At 44.6% G+C, this 19,848-nt stretch overlaps 1 protein-coding gene across 1 annotated transcript in view; it reads right to left on the bottom strand.

The window, feature by feature from the left end:
* Positions 1-19,848, bottom strand: part of LOC121576365 (SH3 and multiple ankyrin repeat domains protein 3) — a 226,862-nt gene that overhangs the window by 37,710 nt on the left and 169,304 nt on the right. The window contains exons 12-13 of the mRNA XM_045223640.1: positions 7,975-8,050; positions 4,445-4,527 (exon numbers count right to left, since the gene is read on the bottom strand). Of these exons, the coding sequence (XP_045079575.1) occupies positions 4,445-4,527; positions 7,975-8,050 (159 nt within the window). The remainder of the gene's footprint in view (positions 1-4,444; positions 4,528-7,974; positions 8,051-19,848) is intronic.

Here is a 19,848-nt window from a genome sequence, read left to right as displayed (position 1 = left end):
TTCCTGCTCCTCGCACCAAGCCGGTGGTGCGCGTCGCCAGTCCGGCCCGGCCTGTTCCTGCTCCTCGCACCAAGCCGGTGGTGCGCGTCGCCAGTCCGGCCCGGCCTGTTCCTGCTCCTCGCACCAAGCCGGTGGTGCGCGTCGCTAGTCCGGCCCGGCCTGTTCCTGCTCCTCGTACCAAGCCGGTGGTGCGCGTCGCCAGTCCGGCCCGGCCTGTTCCTGCTCCTCGCACCAAGCCGGTGGTGCGTGTCGCCAGTCTGGCCCAGCCTGTTCCTGCTCCTCGCACCAAGCCAGTGGTGCGCATCGCCAGTCCGGACCGGCCTGTCCCTGCTCCTCGCACCAAGCCAGGGGTACTGTCACGCCCTGGCCTATAGAACTCTAGCTAGTTTGGTCAGGGTGTGAATATATTCTAGGTTTGTATTTCTATGTTTGGCCGGGTGTGGTTCCCAATCAGAGGCAGCTGTCACTCGTTGTCTCTGATTGGGGTTCATACTTAGGCAACCAGTTTTCCTGCCTGCGTTGTGGGATTTTGTTATGTTCATGTTTAGGCTTGTATGTTAGCCTTTGGACCGTCACGGTTAAGTTTGTTGTTTTGGTTACTGTTTCGTGTGTTTATTAGTTAATAAACATGTTCACCGTTCACGCTGCACCTTGGTCCGTCCCGTTCCTTAACTTACGTGACAGATATGTAGAGATAATCAAGGGAAGGACTGACTCAAAACGCCAGGCAATCATCTTAGAAAGTATCTTTACATCGCAATTCTTCCCCCCCTTTCAGAATAAGTGAAATACATGCTCATTGTTGAGGGTAAAGAGTTTGAGGAGAATGATTGCTCAAATATGGAAAGCAAGAGAGGTGAGAGTTGATCAGAATTTTTTTTAAAGAATTTGCTCGGAAATCCGTCGGGTCCAAGATTTAATTGCCAACACAATCTCTTCTACAGAGAACTGTTCTTCTAATTCAGCAGCTATACCTCTAAATGATCAATACATTTGTTACACAGCTCGTCAGTTATCTCAGGTATGGTTTGATTTGTGGTTCTCTGACACAGCTGGTGTGCTAGAATTTTCCCTGATTTCTCTCCATGTTCATAATTTTTGTATCGAGATTTACTAATTAGATTTTCAGCTTGATGAGTTGAAAGAAGATCAAACTCTGCATGAAGTGTCAAATGTTGTTTTAGTAAATCTGCAGCTCAAGAGAGTGAATATGTCATATCCAAATCCAAGATTATATTTGTAAGTTCCCCTAGGCTTTGAATATTGCACTTCCTTAATCTTGCGCTGTACGAAATAATTTGGCCCCTTAGATAAGCCTTCATTGATTCCCATACTGTTGTAGGAGACATTCCAGCGGTTTGATTAAGCTAGAGAAATAGCTCAATTTGAGATGATATAAAAGCAACAAAGGTTTCTTCTGATAGCAGTAGTGAGTTAAGCCGCCAAGGGCGATAATTAGGCTGTGTATTTGGTATAAGTAGTTTAATAGTCTCCCGAGTGGCGCAGTGGTGTAAGGCACTGCATCGCAGTGCTAGCTGTGCCACTAGAGATCCTGGTTTGAATCCAGACTCTGTTGTAGCCGGCCGCGACCGGGAGACCCATGGGGCGGCGTACAATTAGCCAGCGTTGTCCAGGATAGGGGAGGGAATGGCCGGCAGGGATGTAGCTCAGTTGGTAGAGCATGGCGTTTGCAACGCCAGGGTCGTGGGTTTGATTCCCACGGGGGGGCCAGTATGAAAATGTATGCACTCACTTAACTGTAAGTCGCTCTGGATAAGAGCGTCTGCTAAATGTCTAAAATGTAATAGTAAGAGGAGAATGATCCGAAATGACTATAGCTTGGTAATCACACTCTGTCACACGTGATAAGTGGCAGAAATCTATTGTCTAGGAAAAATTAGTCTATACGTGAGAAGGTCTTATGAACTGGTGAGAAAAAAGAATACTCCCTAGCTGTGGGATTGCGGAAATGCCACGCATCAGATATGCCATATGTCTGAAGAAATAGCTGAATTGTGGATACTGTCTTTGATGAAGATGATACCTTAGGAGAGCTACGATCCAGATTGGGCGACAGTACACAATTCATATCACCACCTAGTATTAGGTGGTGTGTGTCCATATTTGGTAATCGAGAAAATACATTTGTGAAGAATGAACTGTTATCCCAGTTTGGTGCATAAATGTTAGCCAAGATAACAGGTGTATTATACAGTCTTCCTACTACAATAATGAAACGTTCTGCTGAGTCTGTCTCTACACTTGACATTGCGAACGGTATGTTTTTACTAATTAAGATGGCTGCTACCTCTAGTTTTAGAATTAAAATTGGAATGATATGATTGACCGATCCACCCTCCTTTTAAATGAGAGTGGTCGAAAGTGAGGAAATGTGTCTCTTGAAGAAAGGCGATACCTACTTTAACGTGATTAAATGAGAAATAACCTTTTTACGTTTCACTGGGTGATTTAAAGATTTAACATTCCAGCTTGCAAAAGTGACCGAGCAACCAGCTGTACAATACTGATAGTAGTGTTGTTTAGCCACAATGACGCAAGGTTTTCCGCCAGGCTTTCTTGCTTGAAAGCCACGATGTGAGCGGTCTACAAGGACGTCTTTATCCAATTTGAGGGCTTCCTTCAATAACTTTGAGACCGATGAAGTGGAACTTGAGCCTGGGTCCTCAGCTACCCCCATGATCCTGATATTGGATCTTCGCATATAACCTTGTAAATGTATGCATTGTTCCTTAACGCTAGCCACATTCGTTTCAAGCTTCTTAACCGTGGTTTGTTGCGTAGTCGTGTCGTCTGAGCATGTTGACAAGCCTTGTTCCATGTCAGAGACAGATTTCTTAACTGTATCCAGTTCAGTACGAACCATTGCTGTATACTTTGCGAGTTCATTCTTGACTGCTTGTAACTCCGACTTAATAAAAGTCCTCACTGAGCGCCGACTTGAGTTCCGACTTGAGTACAGATTAAATGTCTGCTCTGAGGGCAGCAAGAATCTCGGCCTTCATATCCTCTGTGTAAATGTTTTTGCCGAGGGGAGGGCCGCTGCTCCCACTTGTTGAAGAACTCAAGCTCCTCGTCTTGGGCCTAGTGTTTTCTCTTTTGTCAGTGACTCCACTGAACTTAAACTTTTGCAGGTTATGGCATTTACGCATTAAAACAAAAATAAAAGTTGAACAACGTAAAGCACGTCATTCAAAGGCTTTGTTTCCTAGTTCTTTTTGGTTCAAAGCACAAAGAAAGTATTAAATAAATGCAATTTCAGCAGGAGTTCGGAAAAACGTGACCTACTCCATGGCTTGCTCACTAGCGCCCTCCATAATGCAAACGTTTTAATCGATTTCTGACCGATGCATGCTACATTTGGATCGGTTTGGGGTCCCGTGGACCCATCCACTCATATCTTAAACATTTGATCCGGGGACTGATGCATATCGGTGAATGTTACATCCCTAGAAGATAGTAGCAGGGCCTTGGACGCAGCAGTGACAGTGATTCAGACAGCCTGCTTTAGTAATAAGGTATAAAGTCGAATTTTGTGAAAAGTGTGTTTGTCACTCCAGGCTGGTCGTGGAGGTATATAGAGAGAAGTTGTCTGTTCCAGTCTTGTGGCCAAGCACTAAAACACCTGATTAATTAACAAAGGTATGTGTGTGTGTGTGTTTAGTTTATAACGCAGTTTCAGGAGGAGAGCTTTAAGCTTCAGAGGACATATGTAATCCACAACAGGAACTTCCATATATGGGCTAGTTCTTCTGCACTGGAACGCAGCCTTAGAGCAGGAACTCCATATATGGGGTCAGACTTTCATATTGGAATGTGGCCAAAACAAGAACTTCATACATGGGCACGGACATTCATATTGGAATGTAGCCCCTTGTGCAGGCACTCCATAAGTGGGCCCAGACACTCATATTGGAATGCAGCCAATCTGCAAGGAACTCCACATATGGACATTTAACCGTAACATGCCAATTTGCTCACCTGCATCCAATCTTCATTAGCCACAAGCCAGTCTCACTCACTTGAATCCAATTGCTTCATCAACCACCCTCATAGCATTTAAACAGCATCCTTCTTCACGCCTTTGTACTTCTGCCTGACAAACAGGCCGTAATGCAGTGCATGCAAAGCAATTAAACTGCCGCCACATCGCGTCACCCTCCAGGTATCCTGCACAATGGCGGGCCAGGTAAACATTGGTCCACGACCAGGAGCTGGCCTATCCATCGTCTGCACCCTCCAGGCTTCCTTCACAATGGTGGGCTTACGGCTGGAGTTGGCCCTGCCAGCAGGCTCAGCACAGACATAGTTGTGCCCCGACTACCATCCATGCCAAAACCCTTATACCAAACTCTATCAACTACTACCCCTTCCGACATGTTCGTCTGATGGCAAGAAGCCGAACTCGTGAAGATGTGTTTCCTACCTTTGGCTCCCCGCAGGACGAAGCCGAAGCCTTCGTTTTCTTTCTTCTGCAGCATAGCATTCTTCTCCTCTATGATGTAATCACTGGAGAGCAGAGAGGAGAGGGACAGCAGGTAAGAGTCCTGCAACATACTCACTGAGAGAAGAGACAGGAGAGAATGAAGGAGAGGGGGAAGGAGAGAGCAGAGAGAGAGCCAGGGATGGTAGAGAAAAGGATGGGAGAAGATGGAGATGGACAATGAGAAAGATGGAAGGTGAGAGAAGGGGGTGGAGAAGAGGGAGCAGAGAGAGGAGTGGGAGGCGATGTAGGGAGAGAGTAACCCAATGGCCTTGCAAATAAACACACACAAACACACCTGAACCTACTTCTCTGATTACCCAATCAACTTAAAAGCCTAGCTTAGGGTTCTCTTGGGGCTGTACAGTACTTACTTGTGTGTGTGTATGTGTGTGTACAGGGTGGTACTAGCAGATGCAGGGTAAGTGTGTATAATGCAAGCTTTTCATCACCAGTGTGTGTTCCCTCCTAATATCTGAAATTCCAAGGAAACAGAGGACTCAGCCTCTCCCATTCAGGAAGAAGAGGAGGAGGTTGAGTGTGTGCTTGCTGAGAAATACACTGAACAAAAATATAAACGCAATGAGCTGAAATTTCATGAGCTGAAATAAACGATCCCAGAACTTTTACACACACACAGAAAGCATATTTCTCAAAGAAATATGTGCACAAATGTGTTTCCATCCCTGTTAGTGAGCATTTCTCCTTTGCCAAGATAATCCATCCATCTGACAGGTGTGGCATATCAAGAAGCTTATTTAACAGCATGATCATTACAGAGGTGCACTTGCGCTGGAGACCATAAAAGGCTACTCTAAAATGTGCAGTTTTGTCACAACACAATGCCACAATGTATCAAGTTTTGAGGGAGTGTGCAATTGGCATGCTGACTGCAGGAATGTCCACCTGAGCTGTTGCCAGAGAATTTAATGTTAATTTCTCTACCATAAGCCGCACGTGTCAAACTCATTCCACGGAGGGCTGAGTGTCAGCGGGTTTTCGCTCCACCCTTGTACTTGATTGATGAATTAAGGTCACTAATTAGTAAGGAACTCCCCTCATCTGCTTGTCTAGGTCTTAATTGAAAGGAAAAAACAAAAACCCTCAGACACTAGGCCCTCCATGGAATGAGTTTGACACCCTTGTTTTAGCAAATTTGGCAGTATGTCCAGCCGGCCTCACAACCGCAGACCACGTGTAGCCATGCCAGCCCAGGACCTCCACATCCGGCTTCTTCACCTGCGGAATCGTCTCAGACCAGCCACACGGACAGCTGATGAAACTGTGGGTTTGCACAACCAAATAATTTCTGCACAAACTGTCAGAAACCGTCTCAGGGAAGCTCATCTGCATGCTCGTTGTCCTCAACAGGGTCTTGACCTGACTGCAGTTCGGCATCGTAAATGACTTCAGTGGGCAAATGCTCACCTTCGATGGCCACTGTCACACTGGAGAAGTGGGCTCTTCACGGATTAATCACGGTTTCAACTGTACCGGGCAGATGGCAGACAGCGTCGTGTGGGCGAGCGGTTTGCTGATGTCAATGTTTAATGCACAGAGATACCGTGAGGAGATCCTGAGGCCCATTCATCCGCCGCCATCACCTCATGTTTCAGCATGATAATGCACAGCCCCATGTCGCAAGGATCTGTACACAATTCCTGGAAGCTGAAAATGTCCCAGTTCTTCCATGGCCTGCATGCTCACCAGTCACCCATTGAGCATGTTTGGGATGCTCTGGATCAATGTGTACGACAGCATGTTCCAGTTCGCACCAATATCCAGCAACTTCGCACAGCCATTGAAGAGGAGTAGGACAACATTCCACAGGCCACAATCAACAGGTTGATCAACTCTATGCGAAGGACATGTGTCGTGCTGCATGAGGCAAATGGTGGTCACACCAGATACTGACTGGTTTTCTGATCCACGCCCCTACCTTTTTATTAAGGTATCTGTGACCAACAGATGCATATCTGTATTCCCGGTAATGTGAAATCCATAGATTAGGGCCTAATGAATGTATTTCAATTGACTGATTTCCTTATATGAACTGTAACTCAGTAAAATCTTTGAAATTGTTGCAGGTTGCGTTTATATATTTTTTTCAGTGTATAAAATTCTCATTACTAATGAGTGTCGTCACTTGAGTGTGTGTGTCAATTCAAACCACACAATTCAATGCTCAAAAACTAAGGTATTCCCAGAGACATTCTAGCCACACAGTAAAAGGCAGCATCATGTCCCATTCTCAGCAACACCAATATTCTGTTGACTGACTGTCAGATCCCACTGCTGACACCAGACAGCCCATACAGTTAGTGAATTGAACACTACACACACTGGCATGGGAGACCTGGAGTTTGGTCATGTGTTAGCTGTTAGCCACGCCAACTGCCCAGCCACTTACCCCGGGTAGACAGAGCCCCTGCTGACAGGGCCTGGAGACCCCTGAGAAACTCTCCTGTGTCAGGGGGCAGAGGTTGCAGAGATACAATTTAACTAGAGGACTTGCTTAATATGTGTGTGGATATATATGGGGTTTGTAAATACAGTTAAACATCTCTTTCTCTCCTCCCCCTCTCTTAGCCTACATCCTGCATATCCAACCAGCTCTAAACTTTCCCCTCCATAGCTACAGAATAGCTTTATGTTTCCATTCAACCAACCATGCTTTCAATCTCTCTAATGTTGCATTCACAATTATATTCCATGAACTCCTGTTAATATTCAGCACTACTCAGGCATTTAGAAAATATATTCTATAAATTCATCTTCAAATAAGCATCCAATGTAGCACAATCATATTCACTAATGTAATTACAGTCTTACCTATAATAACATTCCATAAACCCTCAAAGTAGCCATTCACAGTGGCATACCAAAGACTTCCATTCACATACAACTCCATTCCATATTCCATTCAAGAGCTTTGACATTCTATCCTATTCAGAGCCAGCTCTGCTGCTTTAGCTCTCACACACTCTTCATAAACTGCTCTCTCTCTCTCTCTCGTGCAGGCACGCTCTCTCTCCATCTCTCTCTCTTTCCTCTCTCCCCCCCTACCTCTCTGGAAAGGTGAGGGGAAACAACACTCTGATAAAAAGCGCCTCTCTCCTGACAAGCTGTCTCTGACATTTAGAGTGAATTTACTTCAGCACACAGTCCTATAGCAGCTACTGTTCTGCTGTCCTCTCTTAGCCTGTACATCTGATTTACATGGGAGTGAGCACTCACACTCTCCTTTATTACTGATTGATGTCATATAAAATACATTTCAAAGAGAGGGGGACAAATGACGAGAGGGAGAGAGACATCCACACGCATACACAAAGGGAATGTTTCAGTGATGGGAGTTTTGTACGAGGCCTGGGTTGAGAGTAGGACTCATGCAAGCAGAATGCACTGACACTGTCTCACCACTAGATGGAAGTAGCATCACATCACATAGTGTGTGTGTATGCACGTCTTACCTGTATGAGGAGAGGTTGTCGTAAGATCCCACAGTGTAGTGTCTGAACAGTCTCTTAGTGCGGTCCTCTCTTGTCTCTGTAAAACAAAGCAATACACTGTCAGTATGTGTGTGGTCTCGTTTGGGCCCTGTCACTGCGAGTGCATTTATTCTGAGGATCGATGACATACCTTCCCCACACACACACACACACACACACACACACACTCACACACATACTGCTACCCCGCTTGCTAAATGACAATCTGCTGACTGGAGACCCTGTCAGGCCACTGGAGTTCTTAATTGTGTGTGTGTGTGTGTGAATATGCGTGGGTGTATTGCGTGGGTGTGTGTGGTGGTGAGAGCATTTTTATTAGTGTTTTAAGGTATGTGTGTGTATTGTCAGACAAGCTTATGAGTTAATGACATTTTGTTTCTTGACATTCACTCCACCCTGTCTGTCTGTCAGTCTGTCAGTCTGTTTGAGTGACAGCTGCCAGCTTTGTCCACTACAGGTTTCTCCACGCCAAAGCGCAGAAAGACCAAACAAACCTCTCTCTCTGTCTCCACTACAAGCTCCATCACCTCCACTCCTCTCAATCACTATCATCGCTCTCTCTATCCCCCTCTTGACCCTTTCTCCACCCATCTCCCCATTACCCCTCTTGACCCTTTCTCCACCATTTCCCCGTACCCCTCTTGACATTCTCTTCCTGATTCCCCTCTCTCCATCATTCTCTATCCCCCTTTCATACCTTCTGTCCTTCACTCTGCATCAATCTTTCTACCTCTTTATCCCCCTCTCTCCACTCCCCCTCTCTATCCCTCTCCCCTGCTCTCTCTCTGATAGTGTTGTTGTCTCTCTATAAGGTGTTAATGGTTACAGGCCCACTAGCCTGACTCTCATTACAAATGCATAGACCTCCCCTTTCCCCTCCACTCCCCTCTTTCGCAGGGCAAAAACTCACACGCATGTATAAAATCAGAATACGGAATAGAACAAATACCGGGCACTGATCTAGAACTCATATCCAACCTTTCATAGCCCCAAAACTCTCTGTTTAGCATTGTAACCACTCAGACAGTCAGACAGTCAGTCAGAGAAGCTGTTGGAACTGGATTGGCTGTGACCCACAGGGCAGAAAGAGGAGTTAAGAAGCAGAGGACTAGGCTGAGCAGAGATAGGATGAGATGCCTATACTAACAGACAGACAGTCGATAGGGGAGAGGCATCTACTAGAACACTCTGTCTGTCTGTCTTCCTCCTTCACTCTTCACCCCCTTTCTTCCACCCTCTGCCCTAAGATCATACAGTGACAGTGTGATGTGGGTTAAGGGGAGAGGTTAGGTTGTAGTGGGTGAAGGTGTGGGTGGGGGTGGGGGAAAAGGTAAAAGATGAATCAACACTTGTATGCTTCCTTCTGCAGAGCTAGAGTTCTGGTGCCCTTTATACAGTGGCTTGTGAAAAGTAATCACCCCCTTGGTATTTTTCCTATTTTGTTGCCTTACAACCTGGAATTAAAATGGATTTTTTGGGGGTTTGTATTATTTGATTTACACAACATGCATACAGCAATCTTTAAATCATACCACAGATTCTCAATTGGATTGAGGTCTGGGCTTTAACTAGGCCATTCCAAGTCATTTAAATGTTTCCCTTAAACCACTCAAGTGTTACTTTAGCAGTATGCTTAGGGTCATTGTCCTGCTGGAAGGTGAACCTCCATCCCAGTCTCAAATCTCTGGAAGACTGAAACAGGTTTCCCTCAAGAATTTCCCTGTATTTAGCGCCATCCATCATTCCTTCAATTCTGACCAGTTTCCCAGTCCCTGCCGATGAAAACATCCCCACAGCATGATGCTGCCACCACCATGCTTCACTGTTGGGATGGTGTTCTCGGGGTGATGAGAGGTGTTGGGTTTGCGCCAGACATTTTCCTTGATGATCAAAAAGCTCAATTTTTGTCTCATCTGACCAGAGTACCTTCTTCCATATGTTTGGGGAGTATCCCACATGCCTTTTGGCGAACACCAAAGGTGTTTGCTTATTTTTTTCTTTAAGCAATGGCTTTTTTTCTGGCCACTCTTCCTTAAAGCCCAGCTCTGTGGAGTGTACAGCTTAAAGTGGTCCTATTGACAGATACTCCAATCTCCGCTGTGGAGCTTTGCAGCTCCTTCAGGGTTATTTTTGGTCTCTTTGTTGCCTCTCTGATTAATGCCCTCCTTGCCTGGTCCGTGAGTTTTGTTGGGCGGCCCTCTCTTGGCATGTTTGTTGTGGTGCCATATTCTTTCCATTTTTGAATAATGGATTTAATGGTGCTCCGTGGGATGTTCAAAGTTTCTGATATTTTTTTATAACCCAACCCTGATCTGTACTTCTCCACAACTTTGTCCCTGACCTATTTGGAGAGCTCCTTGGTCTTCATGGTGCCGCTTGCCTGGTGGTGCCCCTTGCTTAGTGGTGTTGCAGACTCTGGGGCCTTTCAGAACAGGTGTATATATACTGAGATCATGTGACACTTAGATTGCACACAGGTGGACTTTATGTAACTAATTATGTGACTTCTGAAGGTAATTTGTTGCACCAGATCTTATTTAGGGACTTCATAGCAAAGGGGGTGAATACATATGCACGCAGCACTTTTCCGTTATTAATTAATTAGTAATTTTTTTTATTTCACTTCACCAATTTGGACTATTTTGTATATGTCCATTACATGAAATCCAAATAAAAATCAATTTAAATTACAGGTTGTAATGCAACAAAATAGGAAAAACGACAAGGGGGAATACTTTTGCAAGGCACTGTATCTCTCTCTCTCACACACACACACACACAGGCTGGAAATTCAGCAAACATATCAGACAGTATTATTTGTGCATGAGTAAGTGAGTGTGTGTGTTTGTCTTTTTACTATCCTTGTGGGGATCAGAAGTCCACCAGTGTTCAATGACTATGTACACAGGGCAGCAGTCTCTAAGGTGCAGGGTAGAGTACTGGGTGGTTGCCGGCAAGTAATAATAAGCCATTTAGCAGACGCTTTTATCCAAAGCGACTTACAGTCATGCGTGCATAATTTTTTTTGTGTATGGGTGGTCCCGGGGATCGAACCCACTACCTTGGCGTTACAAGCGCCGTGCTCTACCAGCTGAGCTACAGAGGACCAGTGACTAAGTTTAGGGCAGGGTACTGGAAGGTGGCAGTGGTGGAAAAGGTACTCAATTGTCATACTTGAGTAAAAGTAAAGATACCTTAATGGAAAATGACTCAAGTAAAAGTGAAAGTCACTCAGTAAAATACTACTTTAGTAAAAGTCTAAAGTAAAAGTAAATGCTATACATCAAATTCCTTATATTAAGCAAACCAGATTTTTTCTTGTTTAAATTTGATAGGTGCGTGAATTGGACCATATTACTGTCTTGCCTGAGCATTCTAAATGTAACTAGTACTTTTGGATGTCAGGGAAAATATATGAGAGTAAAAAGTACATATTTTCTTTAGGAATGTAGTGGAGTAAAAGTTGTCAAAAATATAAATAGTAAAGTACAGATACCCCAAAAAACGATTAAGTAGTACTTTCAAGTATTTTTACTTAAGTACTTTACACCCTGGTGATGACTATTTAACAGTCTGATGGCCTGGAGATAGAAGCTGTTTTTCAGTCTTTCGGTCCCAGCTTTGATGCACCTGCATGGTCTCTGCCTTCTAGATGGTAGCGAGGTGAACAGTCCGTGACTCGGGTGGCTGAAGTCCTTGATGATCTTCTTGGACTTACTGTGACACCGGGTGCTGTAGATGTCCTGGAGGACAGGCAGTTTACCCCCGGTGATGCGATGGGCTGACCACACCACCCTCTGGAGAGCCCTGCAGTTGTGGACGGCGCAATTGCCATACTAGACTATGATACAGAATAATCTCTAAGGTGCATCTGTAGAAGTTTGTGAGGGTCTTATGGGCCAAGCCTAATTCCTTCAGCCTTCTGAAGTTGAAGAGATGCTGTTGCACCTTCTTCACCACACTATCTGTGTGGATGGACTATTTCAGGTTGTCAGTGATGTGCACACTTTGGAACTTGAAGCTTTTCACCCTCTCCACTGTGGCCTTGTCGATGTGGATAGGGGCGTGCTGTCTCCTGAAGTCCACGATCAGCTCCTTCTTTTGTTGACGATGAGGGAGAGGTTATTGTCCTGGCACCATTCCGCCAGGACGCTCACCTCCATCCTGTAGGTTGTCTCGTCATTGTTGGCAATCAGGCCTACCACTGTTGTCGTCAGCAAACTTGATGATTGAGATGGAGATGTGCGTGGCCATGCAGTCATGGGTGAACAGGGAGTACAGGAGGGGGCTGAGCACGCACCCTTGTGGGGGCCCTGTGTTGAGGATCAGGGTAGCCTACATTCACCACCTGGCGGCGGCCCGTCAGGAAGTCCAGGACCCAGAGCGGGGTACAGATCCAGAGCCCGAGCTTAGTGATGATCTTGGAGTGTACTATGGTGTTGTAGTCGATGAACAGCATTCTTATATAGGTATTCCTCTTGTCCAGGTGGGAAAGGGCAGTGCGATGGCGACTGTGTCATCCGTGGAACTGTTCGAGCGGTATGCAAATTGTAGTGTGTCTACGTTGTTGGGTAAGGTGGAGGTGATATGATCCTTAACCCATAAGAGTCTAAGCCCTGTCTAAGCTATATGGACTTGTTTTAAGAAGGTCATACCAAGGATCATTTTGCTATTTGATTTAGAATTTTAATACTCCAAAATTAAGTATAAAAAATATGTAAACAAATGATTTGATGAAACAAATGTTTTGGCCTGCTATTAGCCCATACAAACGCATTGAATAACAGATTCGCTACATGGAACAACAGATAATCCCCCCCAAAAAAATCTAAAGGAAGTTTGTTCTGAAGTGTCTGTCCTATATCTGAGAGATATAAGAAAGATCAGGAAACATAATGAAAAATGTATAAAAAATTTTTTAAACATGTATTTAACCCCTTATTCTTGGCACTAAACAGTCTTCATATATACTTCCATTCATTCTTTCAACTGTTACTGGGGGACTTTCAGATGAGTCTTGTGAGGCCTGTGGGCGTCCTAGAGCAAAACATGTACGTGTTCGTGAGAATCTCATCTTTCCATGGAGGGGTCATTATAGTTTGTAGACCAAACCATTCGGACGATTCTGTGAGAAGACCAATCTTCGGGATGTCTCATGGTTTGACAAACAATGCAAAAAAAAACAGATATCTCTAGTTTAAATGGACAGATTTGTATGGGGATTTGTTATTATGCAAATTAGATTCCAGCGGGTTTGCGGACATCGACCTTATTAACTAGTCCCTCAAAGCACTTCATGATGACAGAAGTGAGTGCAATGGGGCAATAGTCATATAGTTCAGTTACCTTCACGTTCTTGGGTACAGGAACAATGGTGGACATCTTGAAGCAACAGACTGGAATAGGAAGAGATTGAATATGTCCAGCCAGCTGGTCTGCACATGCTCCGAGGACGTGGCTTGGGATGTTGTTTGGGTCGGCAGCCTTGCGAGGGTTAAAACGCCTAAATGTCTTACTCAAGTCAGCCACGGAGAATGAGAGCTCACAGTCTTCGTGAGTGGCGGTGGCCCACGTTGGCGGCACTGTGTTTTCCTCAAAGCGGGTGAAGAAGGTGTTTAGCTTGTCCGGGAGCAAGGTGTCGGTGTCAGTGATGTGGCTTGCTTTCCCTTTATAATCTGTGATTGTCTGGAGTCCCTGACACATACGTCTCTTGTCTGAGCCGTTGAATTACGACTCCACTTTGTCCCTGTACCATTGTTTTGTCTGTTTGATTGCCTTATGGAGGGTATAGCTGGTCTGTACACGTACATGCTCCCAGTCACCTTGCCGTGGTTAAATGCGGGGGTTTGCACTTTCAGTTTTGCGTGAATGCTGCCTTCTGTCCACGGTTTTTGGTTTGAATAAGTTCTAATCGTCACAGTGGGAAAAACATCCTCTATGCTTTTCCTGATTAACTCAATCACAGAGTCAGTGTATGTGTTAATACTATTCTCAGAGGCAACCCGGAACATATCCCAGTCCGCATGATCAAAACAAACTTGAAGCATAGATTTTGATTGGTCAGACCAACGTCTGCACCTTGTGCTGGGGACAATAAAAGGCCACTCTAAAATGTTTAGAGGGAGTGTGCAATTGGCATGCTGACTGCAGGAATGCCCACCAGAGCTGTTTCCAGAGAAATTCATGTTCATTTCTCTACCATAAGCCAAAGCCATCGGTTTAAAGAATTTGTCAGTATGTCTAACCAGCCTCACAACCACAGACCTCGTGTAACCACGGCAGCCCAGGACCTCCATCTCTGGCTTCTTCACCTACGGGAGCGTCTGAGACCAGCCACCCGGACAGCTAATGAAACTGTGGGTTTGCAAATCCGAATACGTTTTGCACAAACTGTCAGAAACCATCTCAGGGAAGCTCATCTACGTGCTTGTCGTCCTCACCAGGGTCTTGACCTGACTGCAGTTCGGCGTCATAACCGACTTCAGTGGGCAAATATTCACCTTCGATGGCCACTGGCACGCTGGAGAAGTGTGCTCTTCATGGATGAATCCCGGTTTCTTCTGTACCGGGCAGATGGCGTTGTGTGGTTAAGAGCGGTTTGCTGATGTCAACGTTGTGTACAGAGTGCCCCATGGTGGCAGTGGGGTTATGGTATGGGTAGGCATAAGCTATGGACAACGAACACAATTGCATTTTATCGATGGCACTTTGAATGCACAGAGATACCGTGACGAGATCTGAGGCCTATTATTGTACCATTCATCTGCCGCCATCATCTCATGTTTCAGGATGATAATGCACGGCCCCATGTCGCAAGGATCTGTACAAAATTCCTGGAAGCTGAAAATGTCCCAGTTCTTCCATGTCACCAGACATGTCACCCATTGAGCATGTTGGGATGCTCTGGATTGACCCTACCTTTTTTGTTAAGGTATCTGTGCCCAACAGATACTGTATATATCTGTATTCCCAGTTATGTGAAATCCATAGAATAGGGCCTACTGAATTTATTTAAATTGACGGATTTCCTTAAATGAACTGTAACTCAGTAAAATCTTTGAAATTGTTGCATGTTGCGGTTATATTTTTGTTCAGTCAGTATGTTGTGTTTATATTTTTGTTCAGTGTGTGTGTGTGTGTGTATGTATGTATGTATGTATGTATGTATATACAGTGGGGAAAAAAAGTATTTAGTCAGCTTCCAATTGTGCAAGTTCTCCCACTTAAAAAGATGAGAGAGGCCTGTAATTTTCATCATAGGTACACGTCAACTATGACAGACTAAATGAGAAAAAAATATCCCGAAAATCACATTGTAGGATTTTTTATGAATTTATTTGCAAATTATGGTGGAAAATAAGTATTTGGTCAATAACAAAAGTTTCTCAATACTTTGTTATATACCCTTTGTTGGCAATGACACAGGTCAAACGTTTTCTGTAAGTCTTCACAAGGTTTTCACACACTGTTGCTGGTATTTTGGCCCATTCCTCCATGCAGATCTCCTCTAGAGCAGTGATGTTTTGGGGCTGTCGCTGGGCAACACAGACTTTCAACTCCCTCCAAAGATGTTCTATGGGGTTGAGATCTGGAGACTGGCTAGGCCACTCCAGGACCTTGAAATGCTTCTTACGAAGCCACTCCTTCGTTGCCCGGGCGGTGTGTTTGGGATCATTGTCATGCTGAAAGACCCAGCCACGTTTCATCTTCAATGCCCTTGCTGATGGAAGGAGGTTTTCACTCAAAATCTCACGATACATGGCCCCAGTCATTCTTTCCTTTACACGGATCAGTCGTCCTGGTCCCTTTGCAGAAAAACAGTCCCAAAGCATGATGTTTCCACCCCATGCTTCACAGTAGGTATGGTGTTCTTTGGATGCAACTCAGCATTCTTTGTCCTCCAAACACGACGAGTTGAGTTTTTACCAAAAAGTTATATTTTGGTTTCATCTGACCATATGACATTCTCCCAATCCTCTTCTGGATCATCAAAATGCACTCTAGCAAACTTCAGACGGGCCTGGACATGTACTGGCTTAAGCAGGGGGACACGTCTGGCACTGCAGGATTTGACTCCCTGGCGGCGTAGTGTGTTACTGATGGTAGGCTTTGTTACTTTGGTCCCAGCTCTCTGCAGGTCATTCACTAGGTCTCCCCGTGAGGTTCTGGGATTTTTGCTCACCGTTCTTGTGATCATTTTGACCCCACGGGGTGAGATCTTGCGTGGAGCCCCAGATCGAGGGAGATTATCAGTGGTCTTGTATGTCTTCCATTTCCTAATAATTGCTCCCACAGTTGATTTCTTCAAACCAAGCTGCTTACCTATTGCAGATTCAGTCTTCCCAGCCTGGTGCAGGTCTACAATTTTGTTTCTGGTGTCCTTTGACAGCTCTTTGGTCTTGGCCATAGTGGAGTTTGGAGTGTGACTGTTTGAGGTTGTGGACAGGTGTCTTTTATACTGATAACAAGTTCAAACAGGTGCCATTAATACAGGTAACGAGTGGAGGACAGAGGAGCCTCTTAAAGAAGAAGTTACAGGTCTGAGAGAGCCAGAAATCTTGCTTGTTTGTGGTGACCAAATACTTATTTTCCATCATAATTTGCAAATAAATTCATAAAAAATCCTACAATGTGATTTTCTGGAAAGAAAATTCTCAATTTGTCTGTCATAGTTGACGTGTACCTATGATGAAAATTACAGGCCTCTCTCATCTTTTTAAGTGGGAGAACTTGCACAATTGGTGGCTGACTAAATACTTTTTTCCCCCACTGTATAGATATTACACACACATACTACATTACCAAAAGTATGTGGTCACCTGCTCGTCGAACATCTCATTCCAAAATCATGGGCATTAATATGGAGTAGGTCCCCCCTTTGCTGCTGCAACAGCCTCCACTCTTCTGGGAAGGCTTTCCACTAGATGTTGGAACATTGCTGTGGGGACTTGCTTCCATTCAGACAGAAGAGCATTAGTGAGGTCAGGCACTGATGTTTGGCGATTAGGTCTGGCTCACAGTCGGCATTTCAATTAATCCCAAAGGTGTTCAATGGGGTTGAGGTCAGGGCTCTGTGCAGGCCAGTCAAGTTCTTCCACACAGATCTCGACAAACCATTTCTGTGTGGACCTCGCTTTGTGCACAGGAGCATTGTCATGCTGAAACAGGAAAAGGCCTTCCCCAAACTGTTGCCACAAAGTTGGAAGCACAGAATCGAATATAATGTCATTGTTTTCTGTAGCGTTAAGATTTCCCTTCACTGGAACTAAGGGGCCTAGCCCAAATCATGAAAAACAGCCCCAGACCATTATTGCTCCTCCACCAAACTTTGCAGTTTGTACAATGCATTGGGGCAGGTAGTGTTCTCCTGGCATCCGCCAAGACAGATTGGCTTGAGCCATGGCATTGTTCAGAGAGATTGGCACACTCTGCCAACAACAGTGGGTATAAATACAGGACATCTGGGATCATTAAGAAGTGGCTTTACAAAGGGATTGCGGTAAGAGGGATTTGGATGGAAGGTCGTTCTGTTCAGACTTAAGATTAAGTCTGTGGCTGGCAAGGAAGGTGGCAATAATACCACTTTAAACAGAAACGGGAAGCATAAAACATACACACATCATTCAAATTCAGTTTTCTGTGAAAGCCAATAACTGAAAAATATAGGAAATTTAAACGAGCTCCTCAACTTGAACTGCATTCTAAATAACAAGTACTGTGGAGTGTGTGTGTGTGTGTGTGTGTGTGCACGTCCATGTAGCACTGCTTCTATCTATGCAGGATGCAAGAGCTGTTCTGTCCTTGTTTGAAGGGCGCAAGTCGCTTCACCTCCATTAACAAACACACACGTATCCCTCACACACACGTAACCCTCACACACTTCTCTACATCCTCATCTTTAGTCAGTTTCTGTGTTTCTCAGTTAGCCAGGCATTTTCTGCCTCCCCTCTATCCAGTTGTAAGCCAGTAACATGACCAGCTGGCTGAATCACCTTGCTGACCTCCAGCTCACACAACAAGCCCAGCTAAACTACACCTGCTTGAACACACTCGCCTCTGGCACACACCTGACCTCACACAGTACACACACACACACACACACACACACACACACACACACACACACACACACACACAGTCTGATTGGTTAAAACCACATTCCAGCCGGTGTCTATTCCACAAGTTACCACCAGCTAAATCTATGATGTTAAAATGCCTATTTACACTGTTCCATCTGACTGCACAATCCACTGTCTCATCAACCCAGTCAGGCACTTTATAAACTTGATCTCCACTATAAAAAGCATCTAGACTATCTCACATTTCTTTTAGACTAACATTTCGTTTTCAACAGTGGAGATTTGTATAAACCTTGCTGTCTGTCTCTCTGACATTTGCAACATTGTTTCAATATTCAAATTCGATCTCTTGCTGTCCCATAGTATTGAACGTGAGAAAGGCAGGCAGCGTTTCTCAGCCGGTCAAAATCATGAAACAGCTGGCATCATTTTTATGGATATATACAAAAAAAATCAATTGAAAAAAGGTACAACGAAACGCAGCTAATTTGCAGTCTTTCCAGCTTCAGTTTGAAGTGATTGTGTTACTGTAGCTGTGTTGTTGGCTAGCTGCTCTGAACAACAGTGTCCTGACGAGTGAGCACATTCTCTATGCCAGGCGCGCCTCATTAGCTCATTGTTATGGATGTATCCAAATAAATGTCACTAGAAAACAGCTTAAACAAATGCAAATGCAGCGACTTTGCTGTTATTCTGGCTGAACTTTTTGATGTGACTGTAAGTTAGCCGTAGTTGGCTAGCTTGCAAGCAAGGGATAAGAACGTTGCCAGCCAGTATGGCAATGGAACATTTAGAAGAACGACTGGGTCGCGTCTATAGATACAGAACAAAAAGACTGAACGACTGGGTCACGTCTCTAGCAACCCTAGATTTGTGTCTGGACTATATCTTGTAGAAGGATGAAATAATATGAATAAATTAATCAAAATGAAGTTTTTAATGAAAATATGTCAATCATTATTTGAATATGTTGGTAACTCTCTCTCTCTCTCTCTCTCTCTCTCTCTCTCTCTCTCGTGAAATGACAGTCAGTCATAGTGTAGAACTGAGTCAAATTAGCTTATTTTTCACTCTGTTTTCAGCTGTGAAGTAACTGTCATCTCAGTGTACAACCCTCCTCCGTACCTCCCATAACTTCTATCTCACTCTATCAATCTCCTGCACTCTTTCTATTTCTTAATCTGTTATTTCTACAGAACAAAAAATATAAACGCAACAAGTAAAGTGTTGATCCCATGTTTCATGAGCTGAAATAAAAGATCCCATAAATGTTCCATTTAAGTGATAATGCCCGAGAAGCCGGTGTTTGTTGGATATATTGGCACGGGTGTTGTTAGGCCCGAGACGATTTCGAGGGCAGACAACCGTGCCAATATATCCCCAAGCACCATCCTGTGACCTAAGAGGTATGTAACAGATGCTCAACATGCTCTGCTCACACCTACTGTGATGGTCCAGGCCTAAACCACACAAAAACAACACTAGACACTATGAAACACAAAGCTTTTACTATCTCATCCTGGAATATACACGGTCTGAGGTCATCTGCCTTTGGCCTAAAGAGCAGGAACCCAGACTTCATTAAATAAATTGGAAATACAGACATTGTCATCCTACAAGAAACATGGCGTAAAGGAGACGGACACACTGGTTGCCCTCTAGGTTACAGAGAGCTGGTAGTCCCATCCACCAAACTACCAGGTGTGAAAAAGGGAAGAGAGTCAGGGGGTATGCTAATTTGGTTTAGAGCAGACCT

This window comes from Coregonus clupeaformis, chromosome 11, assembly GCF_020615455.1.
Source record: "Coregonus clupeaformis isolate EN_2021a chromosome 11, ASM2061545v1, whole genome shotgun sequence".
Lineage (NCBI taxonomy): Eukaryota > Metazoa > Chordata > Actinopteri > Salmoniformes > Salmonidae > Coregonus > Coregonus clupeaformis.
This window is presented reverse-complemented; position numbering and strand designations above follow the sequence as displayed.